The 21,771-nt window shown below is 54.3% G+C and overlaps 2 protein-coding genes across 3 annotated transcripts in view; one reads left to right on the top strand and one right to left on the bottom strand.

Moving 5' to 3' along the window:
* The first annotated feature begins 1,021 nt into the window (after window positions 1-1,021).
* On the top strand, window positions 1,022-12,218 carry UQCC2 (ubiquinol-cytochrome c reductase complex assembly factor 2). Of its 2 annotated transcripts, XM_080938013.1 has the most exons (5): window positions 1,022-1,180; window positions 9,148-9,222; window positions 9,859-9,928; window positions 10,970-11,069; window positions 12,050-12,213. In XM_080938013.1, exons 1-5 carry the CDS (start codon window positions 1,043-1,045, stop codon window positions 12,078-12,080), a joined length of 414 nt encoding a protein of 137 aa, XP_080794139.1. In that variant the 5' UTR covers window positions 1,022-1,042; the 3' UTR covers window positions 12,081-12,213. The 2 variants fall into 2 exon arrangements, with proteins under 2 accessions (XP_080794139.1, XP_080794140.1); XM_080938014.1 differs by lacking the exon at window positions 10,970-11,069 and having other exon boundaries at window positions 12,050-12,218.
* A 577-nt stretch (window positions 12,219-12,795) lies between these two features.
* Window positions 12,796-21,771, bottom strand: part of ITPR3 (inositol 1,4,5-trisphosphate receptor type 3) — a 60,551-nt gene continuing 51,575 nt past the window's right edge. The window contains exons 40-57 of the mRNA XM_080937983.1: window positions 20,607-21,035; window positions 20,260-20,460; window positions 20,032-20,142; window positions 19,617-19,712; window positions 19,429-19,530; window positions 19,249-19,335; window positions 18,769-18,879; window positions 18,494-18,686; window positions 18,282-18,407; window positions 17,772-17,944; window positions 17,242-17,406; window positions 16,753-16,945; window positions 16,245-16,349; window positions 16,043-16,170; window positions 15,339-15,504; window positions 14,784-14,944; window positions 13,790-13,951; window positions 12,796-13,496 (exon numbers count right to left, since the gene is read on the bottom strand). Of these exons, the coding sequence (XP_080794109.1) occupies window positions 13,428-13,496; window positions 13,790-13,951; window positions 14,784-14,944; window positions 15,339-15,504; window positions 16,043-16,170; window positions 16,245-16,349; window positions 16,753-16,945; window positions 17,242-17,406; window positions 17,772-17,944; window positions 18,282-18,407; window positions 18,494-18,686; window positions 18,769-18,879; window positions 19,249-19,335; window positions 19,429-19,530; window positions 19,617-19,712; window positions 20,032-20,142; window positions 20,260-20,460; window positions 20,607-21,035 (2,778 nt within the window). The 3' untranslated portion in view covers window positions 12,796-13,427. The remainder of the gene's footprint in view (window positions 13,497-13,789; window positions 13,952-14,783; window positions 14,945-15,338; window positions 15,505-16,042; window positions 16,171-16,244; window positions 16,350-16,752; window positions 16,946-17,241; window positions 17,407-17,771; window positions 17,945-18,281; window positions 18,408-18,493; window positions 18,687-18,768; window positions 18,880-19,248; window positions 19,336-19,428; window positions 19,531-19,616; window positions 19,713-20,031; window positions 20,143-20,259; window positions 20,461-20,606; window positions 21,036-21,771) is intronic.

Here is a 21,771-nt window from a genome sequence, read left to right as displayed (position 1 = left end):
GATCTCAAGTTCCAGGCCAACCTGGACCACCTAACAAGCAGCCTGTTACTTAAAATGGTACATTTGGGACTAAAGAGATGATTCAGTGGTTAAGGGCCATTGCTGTTCTTGCAGAAGGACCCCCCCCCCTTGCTTTCCAGTACCAACATGGTGGCTCACAATTGTCTATGATTCCAGTTCCAGGGGACCTGGTGGTTTGTTTGGTTTTAGCCAGGCACATAAAAAAAAAAAATTAAAAGGTGGTATATGTTACGTTGTATTTTGACACAATAAAAATATTCATTCTTGGGGCTGGAGAAACAGCGGAGCTAGTAAGAGCTTGTATTGCTCTTGTAGAGAATCTGGTTTGGTCCCCAGAACTGACACGTGTATGTGGCGTAGGTAAACGCTCATACATATAAAAATAAAGAAAACACACTAAAAATTAAAACAACAACAAAAAAGATTTCCAGGCTGCAACAACCTTTTTGGTACTTCATAGGAAACCTGTGTGTGTGGTGAGCAATGTAGTCGGGGGTTGGGGGGGGAACCTGGGGAGAGATGTCGCTGAAGAACAAACTAATAGAGGACCATGTGGTAGAGATAAGTACGGGGTAACGAGAGTGGGAGTGGGGCAGCTCTGTGTGTGTGTGTGTGTGTGTGTGTGTGTGTGTGTGTACACACGCCAAACATTAAGATCAAACACATCTCCATCCAATAACAACCTGTATTTACATGCAAATGTTTCGTTTATGCAAAACATCAGAGGTCTTGAGGGGGAGCTTTTTTAGTCTCGAGCTTGTGAAGTCATTGAAAACGAAGAGCAAAGCTGTCCCCAGGGTACACTGCGTCTGCTTTGCCCCTGGGAGCTGGGCGAGTTCCAGGGCGAAGAAGCTGAAGAGCTCAGACCTCGCTCTCGAAGGTGAGCAGCGCCGCTGCCTGGAGGGAGGCAGGCTGTTGGCAGAACTGCGCATGTCCGCGGGGAAGGCCAGCACGCCTTAGTGCGCACGCGCTCTCTGCGGTCTTGACTCCTCCCCCAGGGGCGGAGCAAGCGGGGCCCAAGATGGCCGCTCTCCGCTACCGGCGTTTCCTTAAGCTCTGTGAGGAATGGCCAGTGGACGAGACCAAACGGGGCCGGGACTTGGGCGCTTACCTGCGGCAGCGGGTAGCACAGGCCTTTCGGGAGGGAGAGAACACCCAGGTGACCGGAGGGAAGGAGGTTGGGGACGTCGGAACGTGGGTTTGCGGGTGGGGGGTTCTGCGCATGCGTCAGCCTCCCTGACAGGCTGCACATGTGCGAGTTACTCCCACCTTCTTGCTAGCTGCGGAGTGCGACGCCTTCTCAGTTTTCTTCCTTGTCTGCACCGTGTAGTGACCCGTGAAGCGCCCCCGAGGTCCAGATGCCCCTAAGGAATCAAATTGTAAGGCAGGGTTGTTTCTTTCATAACATCATTAATGTGTTTGTGAGCCCAGCCTATCCCCAGAAACCTCCAGCCAAGCCTCACTCACTGCCTTCCGTCACTGTGAAACTGTTTGGGTCTTCCACACAGGTCCCTTGTGTGATCAGTATTAGGTCCCCATATCAATCACGGCCAGGTGCGGAGAACTAGGTTAGATTCCAGGGGGACAGCAGTGAATTAGATGGGGTCTTGCTCCCTGTGGCTTTGAATTCTCATTCAGGATTCTGGGAACAAACCGATGCATAAGACAGTCCCAAGTGATCGTGGTAAATGTAGCATTAGATGGGTTCCTTAGGCTTGCCTTAGGACTCAGGATCCGAACAGTGAAAACTGACTCACTTTGGGAAGAGCGGCCAGGCACTGCAGAGCAAACTAGACTGGCATATAACAAACTAAAACAAGCCTACGGGTAGTGAGTGACATGACCACAGCTAAGATTGGAAGTCGAAAGAAGGCAGGAGCCAGGCACCATACAGGGTTTTGATCTTTTTGTTTGTTTGCTTGCTTTGTCTTTGCTTTTCCTTTAAAGTTTACCTACAGATATGTCTGTATACCATGTTAGTGCAGGGCCCACTGAGGCCAGAAGAGGGCGTTGGATCCCCTGGAACTGAAGTCACACGTGGTTGTGAGTCACTGTGGGTACTAGGAATCAAATCTAGGTTCTTTTTAACTGCTCAGCCATCTCTCCAGCCCTGAGTTAGGAGTCAGATCTTACCAGGAGGCCCATGAGAAGCCATCTGAGGCCTTTAGTCAGGGACGGATGTGCCCTAATTTTCAAGGGTTACTCTGGTGCTAGGCAAATGGAGCTGCAGAGCAGCTTGCCATGGTAGCGTCGGAAGAGAGAGATGCTGGTGGTAGCTTGGGTAAGGGTGGTGGCACAGGAGACAGAAGTGACAGAAAGCAGTCCGTAACGTGCAGGTCACAGCAGCAGCGGATGCCCTGGATGTGGGGTAGAGGAGAGGAACCAAGGACAGCTCCTAGATTTTCCCCCTTTTCTTTTTTTGGCTTGAGCAGCTGGGTGCCATTTACTCAAACGGGAAAGACTAGACGGGGAGCAGGTGGGGTGTGGGAAGTGCATCGCACATTTGATGTTAGAGGCTTTAAACTCAGATGCCAAGCAGTCCGACTCCCAAACGGAATGTCAAGCAGCAGCGGGTTATTTGAGCACGGGGCTTAAGCAGGAGGTCAGAGACGAGGACTGAGGTGCACAGCACACATAGGCAGCCAGAGCGATGACCTGTGAGACAGCGCCTGTGACCACTTCATGAGTAGACTGCCAATTGTCACATGGATAGCAGCGGGTCCTCACATTGGGCTGGTGGTCTTCACTGACCCATATTGTATGGATCATGGGCTTTCTAGGGGTTTCCCTAATTTCTAGTATGAGCTTCATGCAAATAGAGATGAAGCCCCGACCATGACTCACACACATGTCTAATGTGGTTCTTGGAACACAAAAGCATCCAAGTGAACATCCAAGAGAACAAGAGATTGGTTGTGGTTTGTGAGGCCGGTCATCTCCAGATGCAGCAGAAGTTGCTGGAAGCAGTGGTGAGGCCAGAGGGCAGACTGTGCCCTGTCACTCAACACACTCCTTAGTTCGAAGCTTCTGTATATGTGCAGTCCCAGGCCCTGTGACACAGGTGGTCTGGTCCTCAGTCCCAAGTAGCTTAGAGTTGGGCAGCCAGAGGCTAGATGCCAGAGGAAGAGATTGTTAGGGTAAGGCAGCCAGTGGGGAGAAGAGAACTTTCTCTTTGGGAGTTGTCATCCTTTGTCATCACCTAGGGACACAGTTTCTGATCAGCTGAGGCCCACACAGACTTAGTCATAGCCACAAAGTGCAGGTCGGCTTCAGAGGTTCTGCCGCGGCTGATGGATGTGTTCTGGGTGGAGTGAGCCAGGGCGTCCTGGTGGCAGTGGTCACATTACTCGGGACCTCTGTCATAGCTCATCCTGATGTCACCTGAAAATGAGCCTGCTTGGGCTTAGTAAATCTTGGTGATAATTTTTGGAGGGAGCAGTCTTGGGCTGGGATGGAGAACAGTGTGAGTCACTCCCTCCACCGCCTCCAGATCACTTAGGAAAGACCTTGAGAAGGGAAGGTGGCTCTGAGAGACGCTTCACTAAATCCACAGTAGAAGGGATGAGACCCGGGGGTGGCTGATGGCTGTGACTCCCCCCCCCCACCATTGTCCAGAAAGTGGAACTGGAAGGGTGGAGGCCTTGTTGAGACCCGCATCCTCCTGGCCTCTTGACTTCCTGTACAAGGAAGGTGTGTAGAACACTTGGCACATCTCATCCAATGAAGTAGCTATCACTGTCGTGATTTTTACAGATACTGAAATCAAATCAGAAAAGTAAAACCATTGACTCAGGCTCCTTGACAGAGACAAGTCTCAACCCAGCCTTTGTGCCCTGTTCTGCACCGCCCCGGTCTCAGCAGGTCTGCTGGTATCAGTCCTCTCGAGAGACCTCCTGTTAAGTTTCTTCTGTGAGCATCAAGTCCTCCCTCCCTCGATTCACTGATCAGACCTTTTGGATCACAGCAGTTGGGGGAAGGAATTAAACACTTGAGGCCCACTTGCTTTTCTGTGCCCCAATCACCACCTCCCCAGTGCAACAAGAAGAAAGGTGGTCCTCAATGGGACACCAGTGCAGAAAGGCCAGGCTTGTGGGGAGGCCAATTAATAATTCAAACTACAGACCTGAGCACAGAAACCTCTGCCTCCATCTGAGCCAGAGGTTGCCCTTGGGGGCGTCTCTCGGCCCACCCTAACCCCACCAGGAGGTGGGTGGCAGTGGGGAGCCGGAACACAAGGAACATTCTGCCACCTTGTTCTTGTTTTCTTTTGAAGTTCATGGCTATGGGTCTGGTCTACTCTGAATACAGCAGTTCTTAAGAGTTTTCATTCCCTGCTGCACAGGAGCTTCACAAAAGAATCTGGTGTGGGGGAAGGGCAAACAGCTGTGCTTATTGACTTAACTGCAGGCAAAGAGCAGATCCTGCTAATGAGCTGTCAGGTGCAGGTGGCTGGCTGAAAGGTTTGCCCAGCCCGTGTAGTCAGCTCAGGCCACTGGGGAAGGGTCTGGAGACACTGCTTCCTGGAGTGAGGGCTGCCTGACCCGCCTGAGGGACTGTGGCCTGTGTGTCTTACAGAGGATTAGATAATGGCTCAAAGAGAAAGATACCAAGCTTTGCTGGGTTTCTAGCAAGTAACAGTGCTGGTATCTCCTCAGAGATGATCCAGAGCGTGAGTGTAGTCATCGAGTGAGGCCTGGCCTGGTCTCAGCACCTCAGTGGAGCTGCTTGTCACATGACAGCCACAGAGAAGGCATCTCAGTGTGAATCAGACTTTGGGGACATGGTCTAAGGACAGTGAGCACTCTTTGTATGTTGCAGGCACCACAAAATGGGTTGTGTAGAGAGCCGTGTCTAGGACGAACTGAGTGTTATTGCCGTTTTTACTCTAGGTTGGAGTGGATTGATCAGGGTGTTTGGAGGAGGGAGCTGTGGTGTGTGTGTGTGTGTGTGTGTGTGTGTGTGTGTGTGTGTGTGTGTGTAAAAGTGCAGCTGCTCCTCTCAAAGGGGTGAATGGCTGCATCTAGTAGCCTGCCTCTCCTCAGCCTTCAGAACTTAAGTCTTTCTTAGTCTTTGGGATCCTATGACTTTGGACCACTGTATTCCACACACCAGAAACATGACCTGCTGGTCAGCCTGTCCTGCCCTCTCTCCTCCCATCCATCCCAAGCTGCTCAGGCTCAGACAGGGGCCTTGTCTCCACCCTCGAGCTCACACTGGCCTGCTGAGCTCTGCACTGCTGCCACGCCCTGTCTGCCACTCAGCTCCAGAGCTCAAGGCAGGGTTGGTCTTCAGTGCACTCATTTCTTGTCCCCTACTTGACTGCTGGCTACTCCTGTATGTCCCTCACAGTCTGGTTCTCTAGCAGCGCACCCTCCATAGTAGGTGCTCAAGAAAGTGACACCCAGTTTCATTGGCAGGAATGTGCTCCAAGTCAGCATGGCTCCTGTCAGAAGTTCATTACGGAGTCTCCTAGAGCTCCAGCCCCTCCTCCATTAGCAGAGCTGTCTGCGGCCCCTCCCCAATGTACTTATACTTCCCTTGTGTCACTGGGATAGGGGCCGCTGTACGAATTGCTGTCACCACCCAAAATTCAATTTTGAAAATGGAAATCAGTGCCTGCGGCACCGCTGTAGATTTGTATATATAAAAGTTTAATATGGTAAGGAGGAATTTACTGACGGCGGAGCAGGGAACTGCGGAGGGAACGAGATGGAGCTGTGAAGGGCGCTTGTCTCAGAACCTCCATTTCACTCACGTTTGGGAACAGTGTTGAATTTCTCATAGTGCTCATGTGCAGCTCTTTGTCCCAAAATGTCCTTAATCTCATTAGGTGCACATGCAAGTCCAGGTAATGTAAAGCTCTGCATGTAGGAGTCTTTGCTAAGACCCGTCCATTTCATGAGAAGTCTGGGTGCCCCAGGTTCCAGAGTATTTGTGCTTGTGTGTGAATGGAGGGTAAGGTGGTAGGTTCAGGACAAACAGGGGTCCCCTGGGAGCAGTTAAGTAGCAAATAAGACTGATTTTTAATTGCTGAGCTAGAGCTAGATACAGCACAGATCCTGAAATGGGCCTTGTTGCTTGCTGTCTCTTAGGCAGTTAGAATATGCTAGAAATTGGCATGTTGCAAACTCCCTTCACCTCCACTAGGCTGCTTTACAACCTTTTGTAAACACTGACTTAGTGGGAAATTAGGTGACAGGTAATTTTGCATTGTGTTATCTAGACCCCGAGGCTGGCCTCGAACTTGTCACCCTCCAACCTCCTTAGTTCTGAGATGATAGACCTGTGCCACCATTCCTGCCTACAAAGCTCTGTGAACACTGAGGCCAGAGGGCACCAAGGAAGCTGAGGTTCCCAGGGTCGCCTCAGTTTTGCACTCAGGTCTAACAGTTGTAAGGGTGGCCCCGTCCTCCATGCTCATCCTGTGGGACAGCCTCTGCAGGGAGACTAGCGACTCCTGCTGGGCACTAGGATGGTAGCCTGATGGTGGAGGGGTAGGTGCAGATGAGCAGCCATCAGAACAACGTTTGCAGAGCCTCCCTGCCTGACCATGGGATGCTTGCTTAGTGACTGCCCAGAGGTGTCTAGGTCAGGTCCAGTTCTCACTGCCTTGTCCCCAACCCCAGTAACACCGAGGGGCACTGGCCACTCTCACACACGCTCCTTGTGTCTTTCCTGGCTGTGTTCCAGCGGGTGTCTGCTGGGATGTCTCTCCAGTCTTCCCTGGCTCCCCCTGCACAGGCCACCACACACTGCACACCTTTGTGCTCTGTTGGTCTGAGCAGGGCTCTCTTCCCTGTTTGTATTAAAATGTGGGCCCCAGCACTGTGCTAATAACACAGGCTGGCTCCATTACCTGATTTCCTCCGACTGCATTCTGCCATCAGAGGGACTTTATTTAAAGTCAAGTTTACCGATAAACCTATCAAGTGGTAATACATGAAAGATGGAGTTGGCACGGGACAAAGGTGGCCAACGGCACAGGACAGTGCACCACAGTGGGTGGTGCTCTGCCCTGTGAGGGTTTCTTCACATGAATGGTCACATGAGAGAACATTCAGAATCTCAGCAAACACATGCCTGAGTTGGAGGTGAAAGGACCTTAGAAATAATCAGACACTCATAAGAGTGATGTAGATGTGTTAGCCTTAAGTGAGTGGGCAGAGGTCTGTGAGTTATCCAACATCTTGTAGTTGGTGCCAGGATCCCACCCCCACAGCTGCCCCACCGTCCCACACCAAGTCCGTGCAGGCAGATGCCGGTGCAGGCTGTGGAGTCTGTAAGCGGACAGTCAGCCCAGGTGTGGAGCACATAAGCAGAAGAAAGACCTTTCCTGTTGGTGTTAGACATGTGTGACTGCTGTTAGTGAGTGCGCTGTGTACGTGGGGCTGTGTGTGCACATTTAGACATGCAGAGGGCAGCCTCTGATGTCAGTCCTTGAATACTGTCCACCCTTTATTCCTCCCTTTTCTCCCTCCCTCAATCCCTCCCTTTATTTAAAAGACAGGTTCTCTGCCCTGTAGGTTCTAAGTAGGCTAGGCAGGCCAGCCAGTGAGCCCCAAGGATCCACCTGTCCCCATGTGCCCAGGACTGCAGTTAGGAGCGGGAGCCACTGTGTCTGCACATCAGAGTGAAGGTGGTGCATTCTGTGTCCTAGGCTGAGAGCTTGGCATTTGTGTGCTCTGCCTGTGTTCTGTGGCTCTTGTTACCCAGGTTTGCTCAAGACGCAGTGTGCTGGCGTGCATGAGGGTACACCTTTAACCCCAGCATTCAGAAGACGGGCTGGAGGGTCTCTGTAACTTCAGCGCCAGCTTGGTCTACACAACAGAGACCCTGACCGCACATTCCCCCAAAGGAGGCAGCATCAGGTGCCACACACTCCCTCCTTGGAGAACTTAGCTGTTGCCCTCCGTCCTTCTGGCCTTATCAGGGAGATGCCAGCCCCATATATTTTCCTGTTTTAATGTCTTAGTTATGTAGCTCACTCCTGGTCGGCCCCTGCCAACCGTGAGCAGGGCATACATCTATAGAAAGGCAAGCAGGGCTGGGGCTGTGTCAGCTGACAGCTGGGACCTCATTTGACACACAGGCAGAAGAGGGCTGCCTTGCTGAAATGCTTAACTTCTGATTTATTTATATGCTCACTCTTCAAGAAAGGATTTAAGTCAGGAGAGAAAAAAAAAAAAAACATTTGAATTCTGGGAAAACTATAAAAGAGAGTTTTGTTCTGGGAGCTTTCAGAAATCCTGACAGAAACGTAATGAGGTACATAGACAAACGGCAAGGGTGGAGAAAAGGAAGGGTGGAAGAGTAAAGGTCTGAAGGACAGAAAGCCTGCCTCCCTCCCTGGGAGGGGCACGCATTTCCCCTTGCTTCCTGGGCTTTCTTCGGTCTTGGTCCTGCTTGTTTCACCTGTTTTGCAACATGGCCTCCTTTCCTCTCAAAGCTGCGACTCCTCTCTAGGCCAGGGTCTGCTCGAACTCTCCACATAGCCCAGGCTGAGTTCACACTCTGTCCTGCCCAAGTGCTGGGATTGCCCTGACCCCTGGCTGGCTCTCCCTTGCAGTCTTAGCAGCTCCTTGCTTAGTAGAGATGGACGTGTCGGAGGTTCCCTTGGGTCATTTGTTGTTGAGTCCTTCATAAAGGAGTATTTAATCCACATCACACCGATCTCGGTTCACAAAGCTTGCTTTCTTTCCAAGAAGGCTTTCTCATGCCCCTGGGCTCCAGGTGCTCTTCCGTTCCATGGCAGCAGCCATTACAGGTCCCTTTCCCTGGGAGGGCCTTCCTTCCCTGCCATCACTTGAGGTGCTTTCTGGATCCCTGGAGCCCATACTGCCCCCAGAATTTCTTTACTACCCACACCTGGTGTGGTGTCCCAAGGTGCAAAGAGCTGCTGAACACTTTGTTGAGGGCTCAGGGATCCTGCAGGTGGGGGTGGGGTAGGGGGGGCTTTTCATCCACAGAGGTGACTTTTCTGAGCTACAGGAAGGCTTGCTCTTCACGCTGGGACACCAGTGCCCTCCTCTGTGAATACGTTGTACACATAGCCCTCCCTCAAGGTATGGGGGCAGCATGGGGGCCGCCTCCTCCGCTCACTTCCCCGGGGGGCACGCTGTCTTTCAGATTGCAGAACCCGAGGCCTGCGATCAGATGTACGAGAGCTTAGCACGGCTGCATTCAAACTACTACAAGCACAAGGTGAGTGGGCACATGCCTTTGTGTCCCAGCCGCTGAGGGAGGACCAATCAGAACGGGAAACATGATTATACAGCGTTTGTAAAGAATTGTGTTTTGCGACTTTGAGATGTAACCCACTACTTTGAGCTAAGCCAACAATAGTGCCCGGCAGAGGCCTTTAAAGGTCCTCTGAATAAAAGCCATGCTTCTGTGTGCGCCAGCGCACGCTCCTGTTCATACTTCTCAGTGATGGAGCTGATGTCACGCACTGATAAAGATGGAGTACTAGGCCAATCCTGTCACACCAAGGCCCACTCCTCCTCAGCCTTAACACCATTACTGTCAAATTCCACGTAGTGTAGTTTTTCCCAGACTTGAAAAATATGTCAGAAGCTCTACAAATAGACATGGCCAAATGGAAGAGCCTGCATGCCGAAGGGATTCCTTCCAAATACCGGTGTGGGCTCCACCTGGGAGCGGCTTAGAGCGCAGTCCTGGGCCTGCTGTCTCCACGTGTGGCTCCTGTGAGTCCTGGCCTCCAGGTGGCGCTGTTCTCATTGCCAGGTCTCAGGCCTCAGCACCTGGTAAACTTCAGCTACTAGAGGAAGGCCAGTGTGTGCAGAACTAATGTGTTCCTCTCTCCTGCCCCTGTGCCAGTACCCTCGCCCCAGAGACACCAGCTTCAGTGGCCTGTCGGTGGAAGAATACAAGCTGATCCTGTCCACAGGTATGAGGCGTGACTGCCCTCCCTGGTTAGTTCACTTTAGCAGCAGGTCAGAGACTCCCCCAATAAGACAGTTAGTTCTGCATGGCGGAAAGCCTTGAGTATCCAGAGGAAACCCTGAAGCTACAGCCTCATATGCTTGAGCCACAGAACATGGAAAAGGTCAAAGGCGTTATTTAGAAGACAAAATCATCTTTAATGCTTTTAATTCAAGGCTGGTGGCTGGGAACATACTAGCCAAATTGGAAGTCATTGGATTCAGTTTGGAAGGAAAATAATTTTATTTTTATGGTCCTAAGGGGGCCTTGTAAACAATGAGGCTTTTAATTAAAACAAAAAGCCATTCAGTGAGAGAATATGGGGATATCCGCCAGTGAGTTATCTGTCCCAGGAGATGTGGTCTGCAGGTTCTATATGCGGCTAACGAGGTCTGTTTGGGAGTCATGGCTAGAACCCAGCTCGTAGGAAGGAAGCCCCTGCCAGCCACCCCTCCTCACTTCCCATTTCTATTGTCACAGAGAGTCAGAGCAGGCAGGTACTGGAAAACTGCTATTTTTATTGCTAAGGATATTGTATATAAAAATAGGCTAACCTTTTCTGGGAGGGTAGGACCCTGAACGTTGGCTGGCTGGTATTCTAGAAACTTCTTCCTCTTGGCTGTGAGGATTCGACCTTCTAGAATCTTGCCCTTCTGGGCAGATGGTTGCCTGGCAATGTCATCTGCTATGTCAGTGCTGACTCTCAGGACAGCAGGTCCTGTGTGGCTAGGCGTCCCTTTGAGGTGTTTGTCTGTCATCGTGTAATTTACTCCTACCCCTGGAGCATCACCAGTAGTGATGGAGCGTCTGAGAATGGACTCGGCGTGGACTGTGCTTCCCGCCATCTTGTCCTTGCCCCTTCTGCCAGACCTCAGGAAGTCTCGGCGGGCAGCAGGGGACCGTGAAGACTGTTGGTCTGGCTTCCAGTCAGCCCCAGAAACCCCGTGTGCGCACAGCAGGCACGTCGTTGTTGCAGTTGTGTGGAACTAACTCTCACACCACACAGGAGCAGCCAGGCCTGCAGTGTGTGTAAGAGAGCAGCCACCCCAGTGTCACCCTTTGTGCCTTGTGTGGGAATCTGGACTTGGAGAGGGCACTGCCACACAGTGAGTGTCCCAGGCTGCTGTGGAGCCACCGCCCCAAACCAGTAATTGCAGCTATTGCTTGTGTTAAAATGGCCTGAAAGCTACATGGTGTTGTGACTGCGTTTAATAAGTGGGTCATAAAATGAGGACTGCTAGATGTCCTGCACTTCGTTGTCACCGTTGTTGGGATAGGGCCATGCTGGCCTTGGTGAAGAGGAGAGAATGCTGACACAGGGCCACCCAGGGAACCACCCAGCCACCGTCAGCACAGGGAAGGGCTGGCCGAATCATTGCATGTGTGCAAGGGGCCTGGGGGAGGGGTTGCCACTGTGATTCTGTTTAGCTTTGGCCATCTTGGAACTCTAGAGATCCACCCACTTCTGCCCCCGAGTGCTGCGATCAAAGGCCTGTGCCACCACCGCCTGGCTCGTGCATGTTCTTAAACATGGCTCTCTGCATGAACACAGACCCCTGTCACCATCGTGAAGGTGCACACTGCCCTGATTACCACAAACCCAGCCTGGGAAGTTTGTGGTCTTCTGGCTCTACAGTTGAACTTAAGGTGGCAAGGTCAGGGATTTGCTTGGGGTGGGAGTGTGGACCTCCCTCCCCTCCAGCCTACAGGGGCCCGCACTGCTGATGGTTCCTACAGCTGATGTAGACATTAGTAGGCCAAGATTGAGAAGAAAGTCGGGGCCATTCTTGGTGCTTCTGTGTGGGGGCAGGAAGCACACCTCAGTAGTGCTGAGGAGGGCACAATCGAGTTGGGAAGGAAGTCGTCCGTTTCCTGGTAGTGTGGAGTAGGGCAGGAGCGCACATCCATGGTGCTGAGGGGCAGGCAGTGACTCTCGGGCCTCGTCACCAGAAAACCCCTTTTCACAGTACAGACCCACTACCTGGGACACAGAAAGCAAAGTGTGCTCTTCTGGGGACAGCCCCATGAGCCATCCTCACGGGAAAGTGAAAGAAGACATCCGCCTGTTCTGTCTTTCCCTGTGCAGACACTTTGGAGGAGTTTCAAGAGATGAATAAGAGCATGTGGAAGAAACTTCAGGAGAAGTTTGCACCCACAAGGCCTGAGGAGAAGCATAAAGTTTGGACTCGGGTCCTGTCCCGGCCACGCACCTGACCTGCAACCTTCTGATGCTCATCAATAAAGCTGCCCAGTGTCTCCCACCCTCCTGGTTTGGAACTCACTCATCCTCCCCGGCAGAGGGAATGTAGGTCCCTCCCAGCCTGAGGTCTGTCTGCAGCCCCAGGGAGGATTCCAGCCCCCCTGTTGTATTTGAGCAGCAGTTTTAAGTGTGGAAACAGCAACAAGAAAAAGGAGACCGAGGCATGGGCATCCTGCCTGGTCCTCCCAGGCCTCTTACTCCAGCCCATCAGAAATGCCCATGCCCAAGTGACCTAAGGGACGGGAAGCTGTAACCAGGCCTTACCTAAGTGGCGGGGACACTGGGCAAGGTCTGTGAGGATTGTAAGACACACGGCCACCTGACTGCTTAGAACCTCATGTCTGTTAGGTGCTCAGATCCTACACAGATGTCCTACAAGTGGGCAAAAGGACCAAGTCCAGGGCTTAAAAACCAGTGGAGTTCAGCAGGTCACCAGAGTCCTGGTAGGTGTTGGGGTGCAGTAGGTGGCATTTAGCAGCCTGGGCCAGTCAGGTGTTGCCCTCCAGCTGTGCAGGAGGCAGAAGCGTGACCCCATTGATGGACTTGAATTCTATTAATTTATTTAAGGCAATTAACACGTTAGTCCCCAGGACATGGAAAACATTACACCAAAAAGAGAGAAGCGTCACACAGCCCAGTTCTGGGCTTGTGAGGCCTACAAAGCCTGGGGAGAGACAAGTCCTGGGAGCAAGGTCCACCCTGAGTCATCAGGCTACCGGGACAGGGCCACACTGTCCCCAACAGGCACTGGGAACTGCAGGCACAGCAGGGTGGGATGGCCCTGGGAATAAGTTAAATATCAAAGCCCTATGAAGCTAATAACAGCAGGCTACCACCTTCCTGAGCCAGGATGGGAGACAGGCAGGGGACAGCCACAATGTAGTGCTTGGAGGTGAAAGGCAGCCCATTTGTAACCACCTATGAGGACCACTGAAGAATGTCAGTCACTGCTTCGAGGGACAGCAGTCTGGAGGACCTAGCATCCTCTAAGGCACTAAGGTAAACCGAGTCTCTTCAAGGGCACTAAGCAGGACTGTGCTTTGAAGCACTCCTGATGGCCAGAGCCTGGCCTGGGGAGGGAGGTTGCCAGCAGAGCTGGAGGTGGGCAGGGCACCTGGCTTCCAGAGGGCCACAGGGCCACCTGACCTGAAGGAAGGACAGTGCTGTTTGCAGTGGACCTCCTGTGGGGCCTCAGCGGCTCTGTTCAGCGGCTCATGCAGTTTTGCACATCCACGAAGCCCAGACGTTGCCTCCGTTTCCGTTGCTCCGTCATCTGAGTTAAACAAGTCGTCAGGTGGCCTGGTGCCCTTTTCCACAGCACTGTGAAAGTCTGCATCCTCCCCAAAGGGCCCGCTACCCTTCAGCTCTAATGGCAGATGGTCAGCCCCAAGCCCCGATTGTCCTCAGTTGGCAAGTCAAACCCTCGATTGGGTGCTGCAGTCAGGAGACCACAGCACCTGCAGAGAGTGGCCATGGAGCTGTAAGCACTGGCTGGTGCAGAACGGACTATCGGTAGGCAAGCCTCTACCTGAACCGAAGCTTGGGACCATGAGGTCGGGAACACACCTGCTCCTTGAGTTCATTGAGCTGGGCAGTGAGGTGTGAGACCAGCTTCATGGTGGAGCCGAGCTTCTCCTGCAGGATGCGGATCTCATTCTGCTCACCCTCACCCTCGCCGCTCACCAGGGACATGGCACGCATCCGTGGGAACCAGTCCAGGTTCTTGTTCTGCAACAGAGTGCTTGGGTGAGGAACAATGAGGTGTGGTTCGGGGAGAGCCACACCCTTTACCAGATGGCCAGCAGGGGCTGTCATGGGAGAATCTGAAGTGGCTTGGGTCCTCCCTGGCAGGCTGCCTTCCGTGAGGAGGCTCCGTTCTCCAGTAAGCCATCTGTTCACTCCCTGCCACAACCACCATGGAGCAGGAAGGCCAAGACCCAGACTCAGTCCCTCCGGTCCACTGCCACAGACGAACATGCCCCGTGCTCGTAACATGAGAGTTACACAGATGGCAGCCAGAGAGGGAAAGCCATGTTTCCCCAAGATAGAGAAGCAGGAGAGAGGGGCACGAGCCAAGCAGTTCTTCTGGTTCCCTGTGAAAGCTGTGAATTCTCAGACCAACAGTCAAACCTCTCTAGACCAAACTCTGTCACTGCCGCCATGACTGGGAATTAGAAGGGATTATGTTTAATTCCTCTAAACCTGGTATTTTTAAGCCTTTTCAAGCTTTCTCTCTGACTGGGACAATGCTGACTTTAGGAAGCTGTTCTCCCTTGCTGTGCCTTCTAAAAGAGGCCCTGCAGGGAAACTACATCCCTCAGCGGGGTCTCCCCACTCCACTGCTCCCCCCCCCCAGCCTGCTGCTTTGCCTCAGGGGGGGGCCTGGTATACTGTTTCTCCAGGGCTGACAGATGCACTGCAAGTTTGCTTGCTCCTCCTAGCAGAAGCATGCGTCCATGGGTGGTGGCTAGCAGGGCTTTGCACAGCCGAGGGCTGGCCCGACAAGCAACCGCAGCTGTCAAACCCAGGTGTGAACGAGCCCGGTCAGGCGTACACTCACCTTGATCATCTGAGCCACATAGCTCTCAGGGCCAGTGTAGTCCGTCTTGTTCTTGACACGGACCAGCACAATGAAGTACAGGTAGTTCCACATGTTGTGTTCCAGTTTGATGTGCTCCTCGAAGGACACTGTCTTGTTGTCAAACTTGTCCCTCTCCAGACCTGGGGGGCAGAATAAGGACCATCACGGGACTGTTCCTAACGGCTCCCCTGGGCAATTTGGTTCGCTATTCGGACTCCCACTGCTTAGCAGTGGAGACACCAGCACACCCGGCTGCAGCCCTTCTGGCAGGGCACTAGGGTCTCTGGGAACATCAGGACTGACTGGGCCGACAGCATGGCCTGCTCTTTGGGCTCTGGCTGCTGGTGAGAATGTGACTAGGTTCAGAAGGAGCAATGGACTAAAACCGGACGTCTGAGACCACAGCGGCCCCAGGTTCCTCTCCTTGAAGCAGTGGCTTCCCAGGCCCTGCTGATCCCAGCACAGGCCAGGTCAGCAAGGGTGGGAAGGGGTGCCACGCAGCAGGAAACAGCCATTCGAGGAAGTGAGCCTCACCACAGATGAAGCACGTAGTCTTGAGGATTTCCTCTTTCTTCTGCTTCTCGCTGCGCAGGTCGGCAAAGGTGTCGATGATCACCCCGAAGATGAGGTTCAGCACAATGATAATGACGATGAAGAAGAACAGGAGGTCATACACCACCCTGGCCGGAAAGAGCGACTCCTACAGAGCAAGGGGACACCCGAGAGAATGTGGGAACCTATAGACAACAGTGACCCCAGCTGTTCAACTAGAAAGACGCCACGAGCTAACATTCGGAAACTGCTGCCCAGGAAGCCCTAACAAGTTTGTTATGTGTGGCAAGTCTTTCTACAAAACAGGGCTTGTTTCTGTCTTTAACTCGGTTAAAGGGAAGGGCAGCTGTGAGCTCCTAGATCAGCAGCCGGGATGCCGAGCCTCACACTCCAGAACCTTGGTCTAGCCAGATGACTTGTAAGCAACTAGGAGTTGATGGACACCGGGGCGCTGGCTCCCAAGTCAAGTCAGGCTCCACCCTGCCCTCCCTCTGGGCTGAAGAAGCCACTGACTGCTGATGGCTCACACTTTCCCAAGCCTCAGAGCCAAGACTGGTTGCCAAGGTGACCCCTGTAGCATCGACAGCGTGCCAGGATGGGAAAGCTGATGACTCTGGACAGTGTCACAAAAACTGGCTTGACATGGGCGTGTTCACCATTCACCGGATGTGTGGGAAGGTACTCACGTCTTTGGAGGGCTTGCGGAGGATGTCGCCCACGCCACCACCGTTCCTCAGTCCATGGTTCATGACAGTGACGATACACATAAGTAGAGTGTCGCAGGCCCGCTCTGTGCTATCCAGTTCCTCGTCCTCTGCGGGTGGTCAGTATGTTTGACCTAGGGCTGCCCATCCTGCCCCTCCCCCATCCCGCAGACACCAGTCTTACCTTCTAGGACCTCAGGCACCGAGACCTCAGAGACACAGTCCATCTTGTCCCCAGCACATGTGCCCATAAATGTGGCAGCTCCATGTGGCATCCCCAGGGTGCTGCCTAGAGATAACAGCAACAAGGTTACAAAGAGATCAAATGTCTGACCACAGCATCTCTCTAGTGTGTCCTAGGAGGCCTCTCCTGGTCCTGCTGGCTCACACAGAGACCATCACACAGATAGGGGCCTGGCACCCAGGCAGCCCCTGCAGACACCAAGTTCTGTATGAATGACAGATCTGCAGGGGGTCATCTCAAACCAGAGGCTGTCAAGGCTCTCTGACTGCACTGAGCTAATAGTCCTGCATGGAGGTACAGGTTGGTGTAGGTTAGACCTCCCCAAAATCCAACAGGAAGAAGGCAGGGAGCCTGGAGGACTAAGCATCCTGTCTGGTGCCATCAGCAGTCACCTGTGCGTGACCGTTATCACCCCACACACCCACCCCGGAAAGGAAGTCCCCAAGACCTCTGGAGTGGTTCCCGGGCAGCCGGTCCACCTCCAGGATAAAGTCATCCTTGAGGAAGAGGAAGCCCACGATGGAGAAGAGGTAGACAAGGATGAGGGCCAGCAGGGCAGTTAGCAGGATGGAGCGGCCATTGCGGGTCACACTCTTGATGACATTAAACAGTGTCTCCTCTCGGTAGATGAGGTCAAAGAGCTGCAAGGACAGCACCTCCGTGAGCCGGGCCTCGATGGCTCAAGGCTGCAATGGGGCAAATGGGGAGGCTTCAAGGAGAACCTGGTCCTAAGATCTGGGGTGTGAGAAGCGTCCCAGGAGGGCAGACACCAGCAACTCCCAGTGAAGTGTCTCGCACACTAGCTCCTGTCACCTGTGCTTCGAGAATGTTCTCATGATTGTGGTGACACTTGAGTGGGTTGTGTGGTCTGGCTGACCCCCCTCCTCTGTACCAGAGAGCTGGAGGCCCCTCAGTCCCAGCCCAACCACAGGCTCACCAGGATGCTGTAGAAGAGCTCGTGAGCAAAGAGGCCCAGGACGCTTGTCAGGATGTAGCCCACATGGTACAGAAACTCCATGTCCATGACCATCGCCTTGTAGCCGCGGATGAAGGTGCCACGGTTGCCCACGAAGCTCACCACAAACACAATCTTGTTAGTCAGCTAGTTAGAAAGGGCAGGGTGTGGAGCTCAGCATCCCAGCTTCCATCTGACCCACAGGGATAACCCATCTCAGGGGAGTGAACGATGCTGATCTCACTCGCACCGAGAGGGAGAGGATCAGTGAAACTGGGCTCCTGGAACACAGAGAAGCCCCCAGCCTCACAGCTCCTCGTTAGGAAAAAGACTTCTTTCCCATCTCTCAGGGCAGCATCTGACCCTTGAGGCAGCCCCTTTCTGTCTTGAGTCCTGACTGCCTCCGTTGTGGGAGGAGCACAGAACAGGCTCGCCCTCTGACAAGGAACTGGGACCCGGAGTGGGAGGGAGCAGGAGGTGAGCATGGTGGCCACAGGGCCCCGCATACTCACATTGAGAGCACCCAGGATGTTGAGCGTGGGCCCAATGCCCAGGTAGTAGATGGACCGAAGGATCAGCGCCACAATGAGGGGACGGACACTGTAGCGCTTGGTGAACAGTGCCGCGATGGAGAAGCAGATGAGGATCCAGAAGAGCAGCGAGATGAGAGGGGAGCCCAGCACGCCTGGGGGCAACAGGCAGGTGTGAGGGGGAGCCCAGCACGCCTGGGGGCAGCTTGCATGGGCCCAGAGTGAGTTCCAGAACCTCCCCTACCCCATCTCCCTCTCCCAAGAGCCCTCCTTAAGGACCTGATGTGCCGGCTGCACCTGCCAGCTGCTGCAGACATCTTGAGTCTCTGGCTCACACTTGCATGTGCGTACACACACACACACACACAGGCTATCTCCCATGAGGCCAGAGAGTATATCTGTCTGTCACTTGACCCCCATAACATGCACTGAGACCACGGGGCAGTGCGGGGATGTGTCTCCCCGCTGGGCAAGAGAGGGCGGCAGGCTGACCTGTGGACGCGCCCTCCACGTAGGGGTAGAAGAAGGCGATGATGATGTTGATGAACACTGCCAGGTTGAAGGAGATGCTGCCCCACAGCGTCATTCGGCGGGAGAACCAGTAGATGAGTGGCATACCTGGGGACACAGCGTGGCATGTGGGTCCTGGCGGCCCCGCCGCCCAGGGGAGCCCCAGGAAGGGGGAGGCACCCGCTCATCCTCACTGCGTAGCCGGCGCTGCCACTCCATCTCATTGTGCAGGAAGGAGGACTGATCGAAGAAGTCGCTGACTTTACTGCCTTGCTCGTCCTGCTCCGTGGTGGTGAAGAGCCGGTGCTTGGTCTCCTCTGTCAGGAACTGGCAGATGGCAGGCACCGGGAACACGATCTGCTCCATGCTTCGGTCTTGCCGCACAATCTGAGCAGCCCGGCGACACCTGGTCACACTGGGCAGAGGCCCTCACCGCCCCCCAGCTCACACCCAGTGCCTTCCGCCTCACCTCAATCTGTGAGGTGTGGTTCTCGTAGTAGGCCAACGGGTCCTCCTCCTCCTCCTGGGCAGGGGCCGAGGACTTGAGCATCTGGGACAGCTGCTTATTGTTGAGGCTGAGCTGGGGGCAGGGACACTGGGTCAGCCCTGCAGCCATCCAAAGTCAGCCAGGCGAGACCAAGCCCACCAGAACAGACGATTTGGTGCCTTTCCAGACCTGCTAGAATATTCCAGACCTGCTCCAGGTCCAAGGAGGTCCTGCTTTCATTTCTATATCAGGGTTACCCTACTGTACCCCAGTCCTGCTGCAGACCCTAGCTCGCCTCAGGTCCCAGCTCACTTGATTCCAGGCTGGCCTCACAGGACAGCAGTTTTCTGTCTCCAGCCGCTCCTTGCTCATCTCAGATCCCCACAGAGCCCCATTCCTGCCCTCAGATCACAGCTCTTCCTCCACATCCAACTCCACCCCCAAACTCTCACCCCGCCGTACCATGGAAGAGATGCCCTCTGCCTCCTCCTCTTGGATGCGCTTCACCGGCTTCAGCAGGTGCTGCAGCTGCTTGTTGTGCCTGGAAAGCTGCAGAAGATGGAACAGGACAGGGCAAGAGAGCTGTGGGCACTGCCTCGGGGGTGTGGCCACGGGGGGCGGGGCCTCAGGCAGACTTGGTACCTGCAGTGCCAGGATGTAGATGTTGTGGCCCACTTCACGTGGGCTCACCTCTGAATTCTCCCTCTCCTCCTCCTGCAGGTAAGCCTTCTTGATCACGTCCACCTGGGGGCGACAGGGAGAGCATTTGCTGTTACGCTGCCTGACCACCGGCTCCACACTCAATCCCGCCTGTGCCAGCCTGTCCTCACCAGCTCCTGAGGCCGAAGGCTGATGAGGATGCGCTCCGCATTCTCACTGTCATGTCGACTCTCCATCAGAGCCAGGAGCAGCTTGGAGGCATTGTCCTGGGTGGAGAGGGTGCAGGAAGCAAGCCAGGTCTGAGGGCCCCCACTGTGACCCTCCAGCCTCCCTAAGGCTCTGGTATGCTGAGAAGCATCCAGTGTGTCATCCCCCATAGGCCAGCCTCACCCACCCCAAGTAAACACTCTCCTAGCCCCCCACCTGCCGGAAGTCCTCAGGGATGCAAGAGGGTGCTGTCATCGCTCCTACTCCTGTGTAGCCAGCACAACCCACACCCCTCAACAAATGCACATGCACAGAAGAGGCACCACACACACGTGAACACGCATCTCAGCAGTTTGCACGCTCACCACTGGTCCCCACCTTGAGCTGCAGCACCAGATCCATGCGGTACTTGCAAAGTGGGCTGATGTCATTGAGGATCAGTGCCGTGATAATGTCAATGCCATTGGACTCGTGAGTCACGATGCAGGTCTGACAGGAGGCAGTGGGAGAAGCAAGCGCCAGACCTGTCAGTCACGGTGGTCCCGCAGCCCCACCCCCTCCCGCTCAGCCCCTTCACAAGCACACTGCCACCCTGAGGCTGCTCACCTGGTTCTCGTGACACGGGCCCTGGCAGTACTCTGTGAGGGTCTCCAAGGTCTGGATGACCAGGCCCACATTGTCTTCATTGATGTAGAGCCCCAGCAGCCCCAGGCCGCCTGTGGTGCTGCCACACATGATGTCCAGGAACTGCAGGGTCTCACACACCAGGTTGTAGTTGGTTTTGTTGTTCTGACAGCGCAGGAAGTTCTGTGGAGCGCAGGCAGGGTGGGTGTGGTGTGGCACGGTCACACCCACCAGGGAGAGGACATCGGTCCTGGCAGGGCATCCCCGGTCAGTCTGGGGTGCCAGCTGATTAGATGCAGCGGACAGGCAGGGACAAGCAAGGCACTCACCTGCAGGTCACGGTTGTGGTTCTCACACAGCAGCTGCAGGAAGCGCAGGATGGGCCTCATGATGAGCACCGAGGTCCCCATCTCGTTGTTCTGCACACGCTCGCTCACGTCATGCCCCCGGTGCAAGCTGGGGCTCAGGGAATAGCGGGAGGAGCTGGGCATGGAGAAGGAGGACACACGACCTGCGGGGCGAGCCTCGGTAAGGTTGGGGCTACTGGAAGCCTCTCCCCACCCATGTCTGCACGGAGCTCCACCTTTGGGGGTAGGGTCTGCTGGCTCACGGTCCTCAGGTGGCTGGCCGCCCAGGTCACTCATGTTGACGGCAACTGTGGACTTGGTCTCCTGCTGGGCGCGCTTCATGCGGTCATGCAGCACCTTGAAGAAGCGCTCCGACTTCTTGTCACTCGTCATCAGGTTGTAAAAAGACTTCTGGAGGAGGACGGGAGGTGTCAGCGCTGCACCTGGCTCTGGGCGTAGTCAGTGGGTGTCAGACTATCCCAGGAGGTGTCAGACGGAGGGTCAGGAATTCAGTGTCATTGTGGCTACAGTTGGAGCTGAGAATGCTCAGTGCAGAGGGAGTCTGGGAGGCACGTGTGCTCTGAGACAGGCTGAGGATGGGCTTCAAGGCCCAGCAGTTAATGAAGAGGGCCAGCCTGCCATGACCAAAATGGGGGGGGGGGGGACAGACTGCCTCTGCCTAGGCCCTGATGGCCACTGGCTCCAGAAGCTGCTCCGCACTACTGCCAGAAGCGTCCCTTGGAAACCTAAGTCCTGTCTCCACTGCATGACGCTTCAGTGGCTCCATCCCTCTTCACGGAAAAGCCTCAGGCGCTCTGTGCCAGGAAGTCACCCGAGCGCTTACTACCTCAGGCCCCAGGCCCTCCCTTCACTCTCCCACACAGCTCCAGCATCACCCGAGTCTACATCCCTGTCACCCAGGCTTGCCCACTGTGTGTTTGCCACCCCATCCTTGCAGGGATGAAGCCTAGGGCACTGGGACTACCAGGCGAGTACCACGCCCACCTTCAGTTATGGGGCTTCTTTCTTTTTCTTACATTACTTTTGTTTTGTTGGTTGGTTTGTTGTGTTTTTTGTTTAAGACAAGAGTCTTTCTGTATAATTCTAGCTGTCCTGAACTCACCATGTAAAACCAGGCTAGCCCCCA

Source organism: Micromys minutus (genome assembly GCF_963924665.1).
Source record: "Micromys minutus genome assembly, chromosome: 25".
NCBI lineage: Eukaryota > Metazoa > Chordata > Mammalia > Rodentia > Muridae > Micromys > Micromys minutus.
Note: the sequence above shows the minus strand (reverse complement) of the source record. Positions and strands in the feature narration are given on the sequence as shown.

Bases quoted from the DNA above. Each gene is read 5' to 3' on its own strand.
- UQCC2 (XM_080938013.1), top strand. From the start codon at position 1,043: ATGGCCGCTCTCCGCTACCGGCGTTTCCTTAAGCTCTGTGAGGAATGG. The intron at 9,223-9,858 runs GTGAGTGGGCAC...CCCCTGTGCCAG, and splicing joins CAAACTACTACAAGCACAAG to TACCCTCGCCCCAGAGACAC. The intron at 11,070-12,049 runs GTGAGTGTCCCA...TTCCCTGTGCAG, and splicing joins GGAGAGGGCACTGCCACACA to ACACTTTGGAGGAGTTTCAA.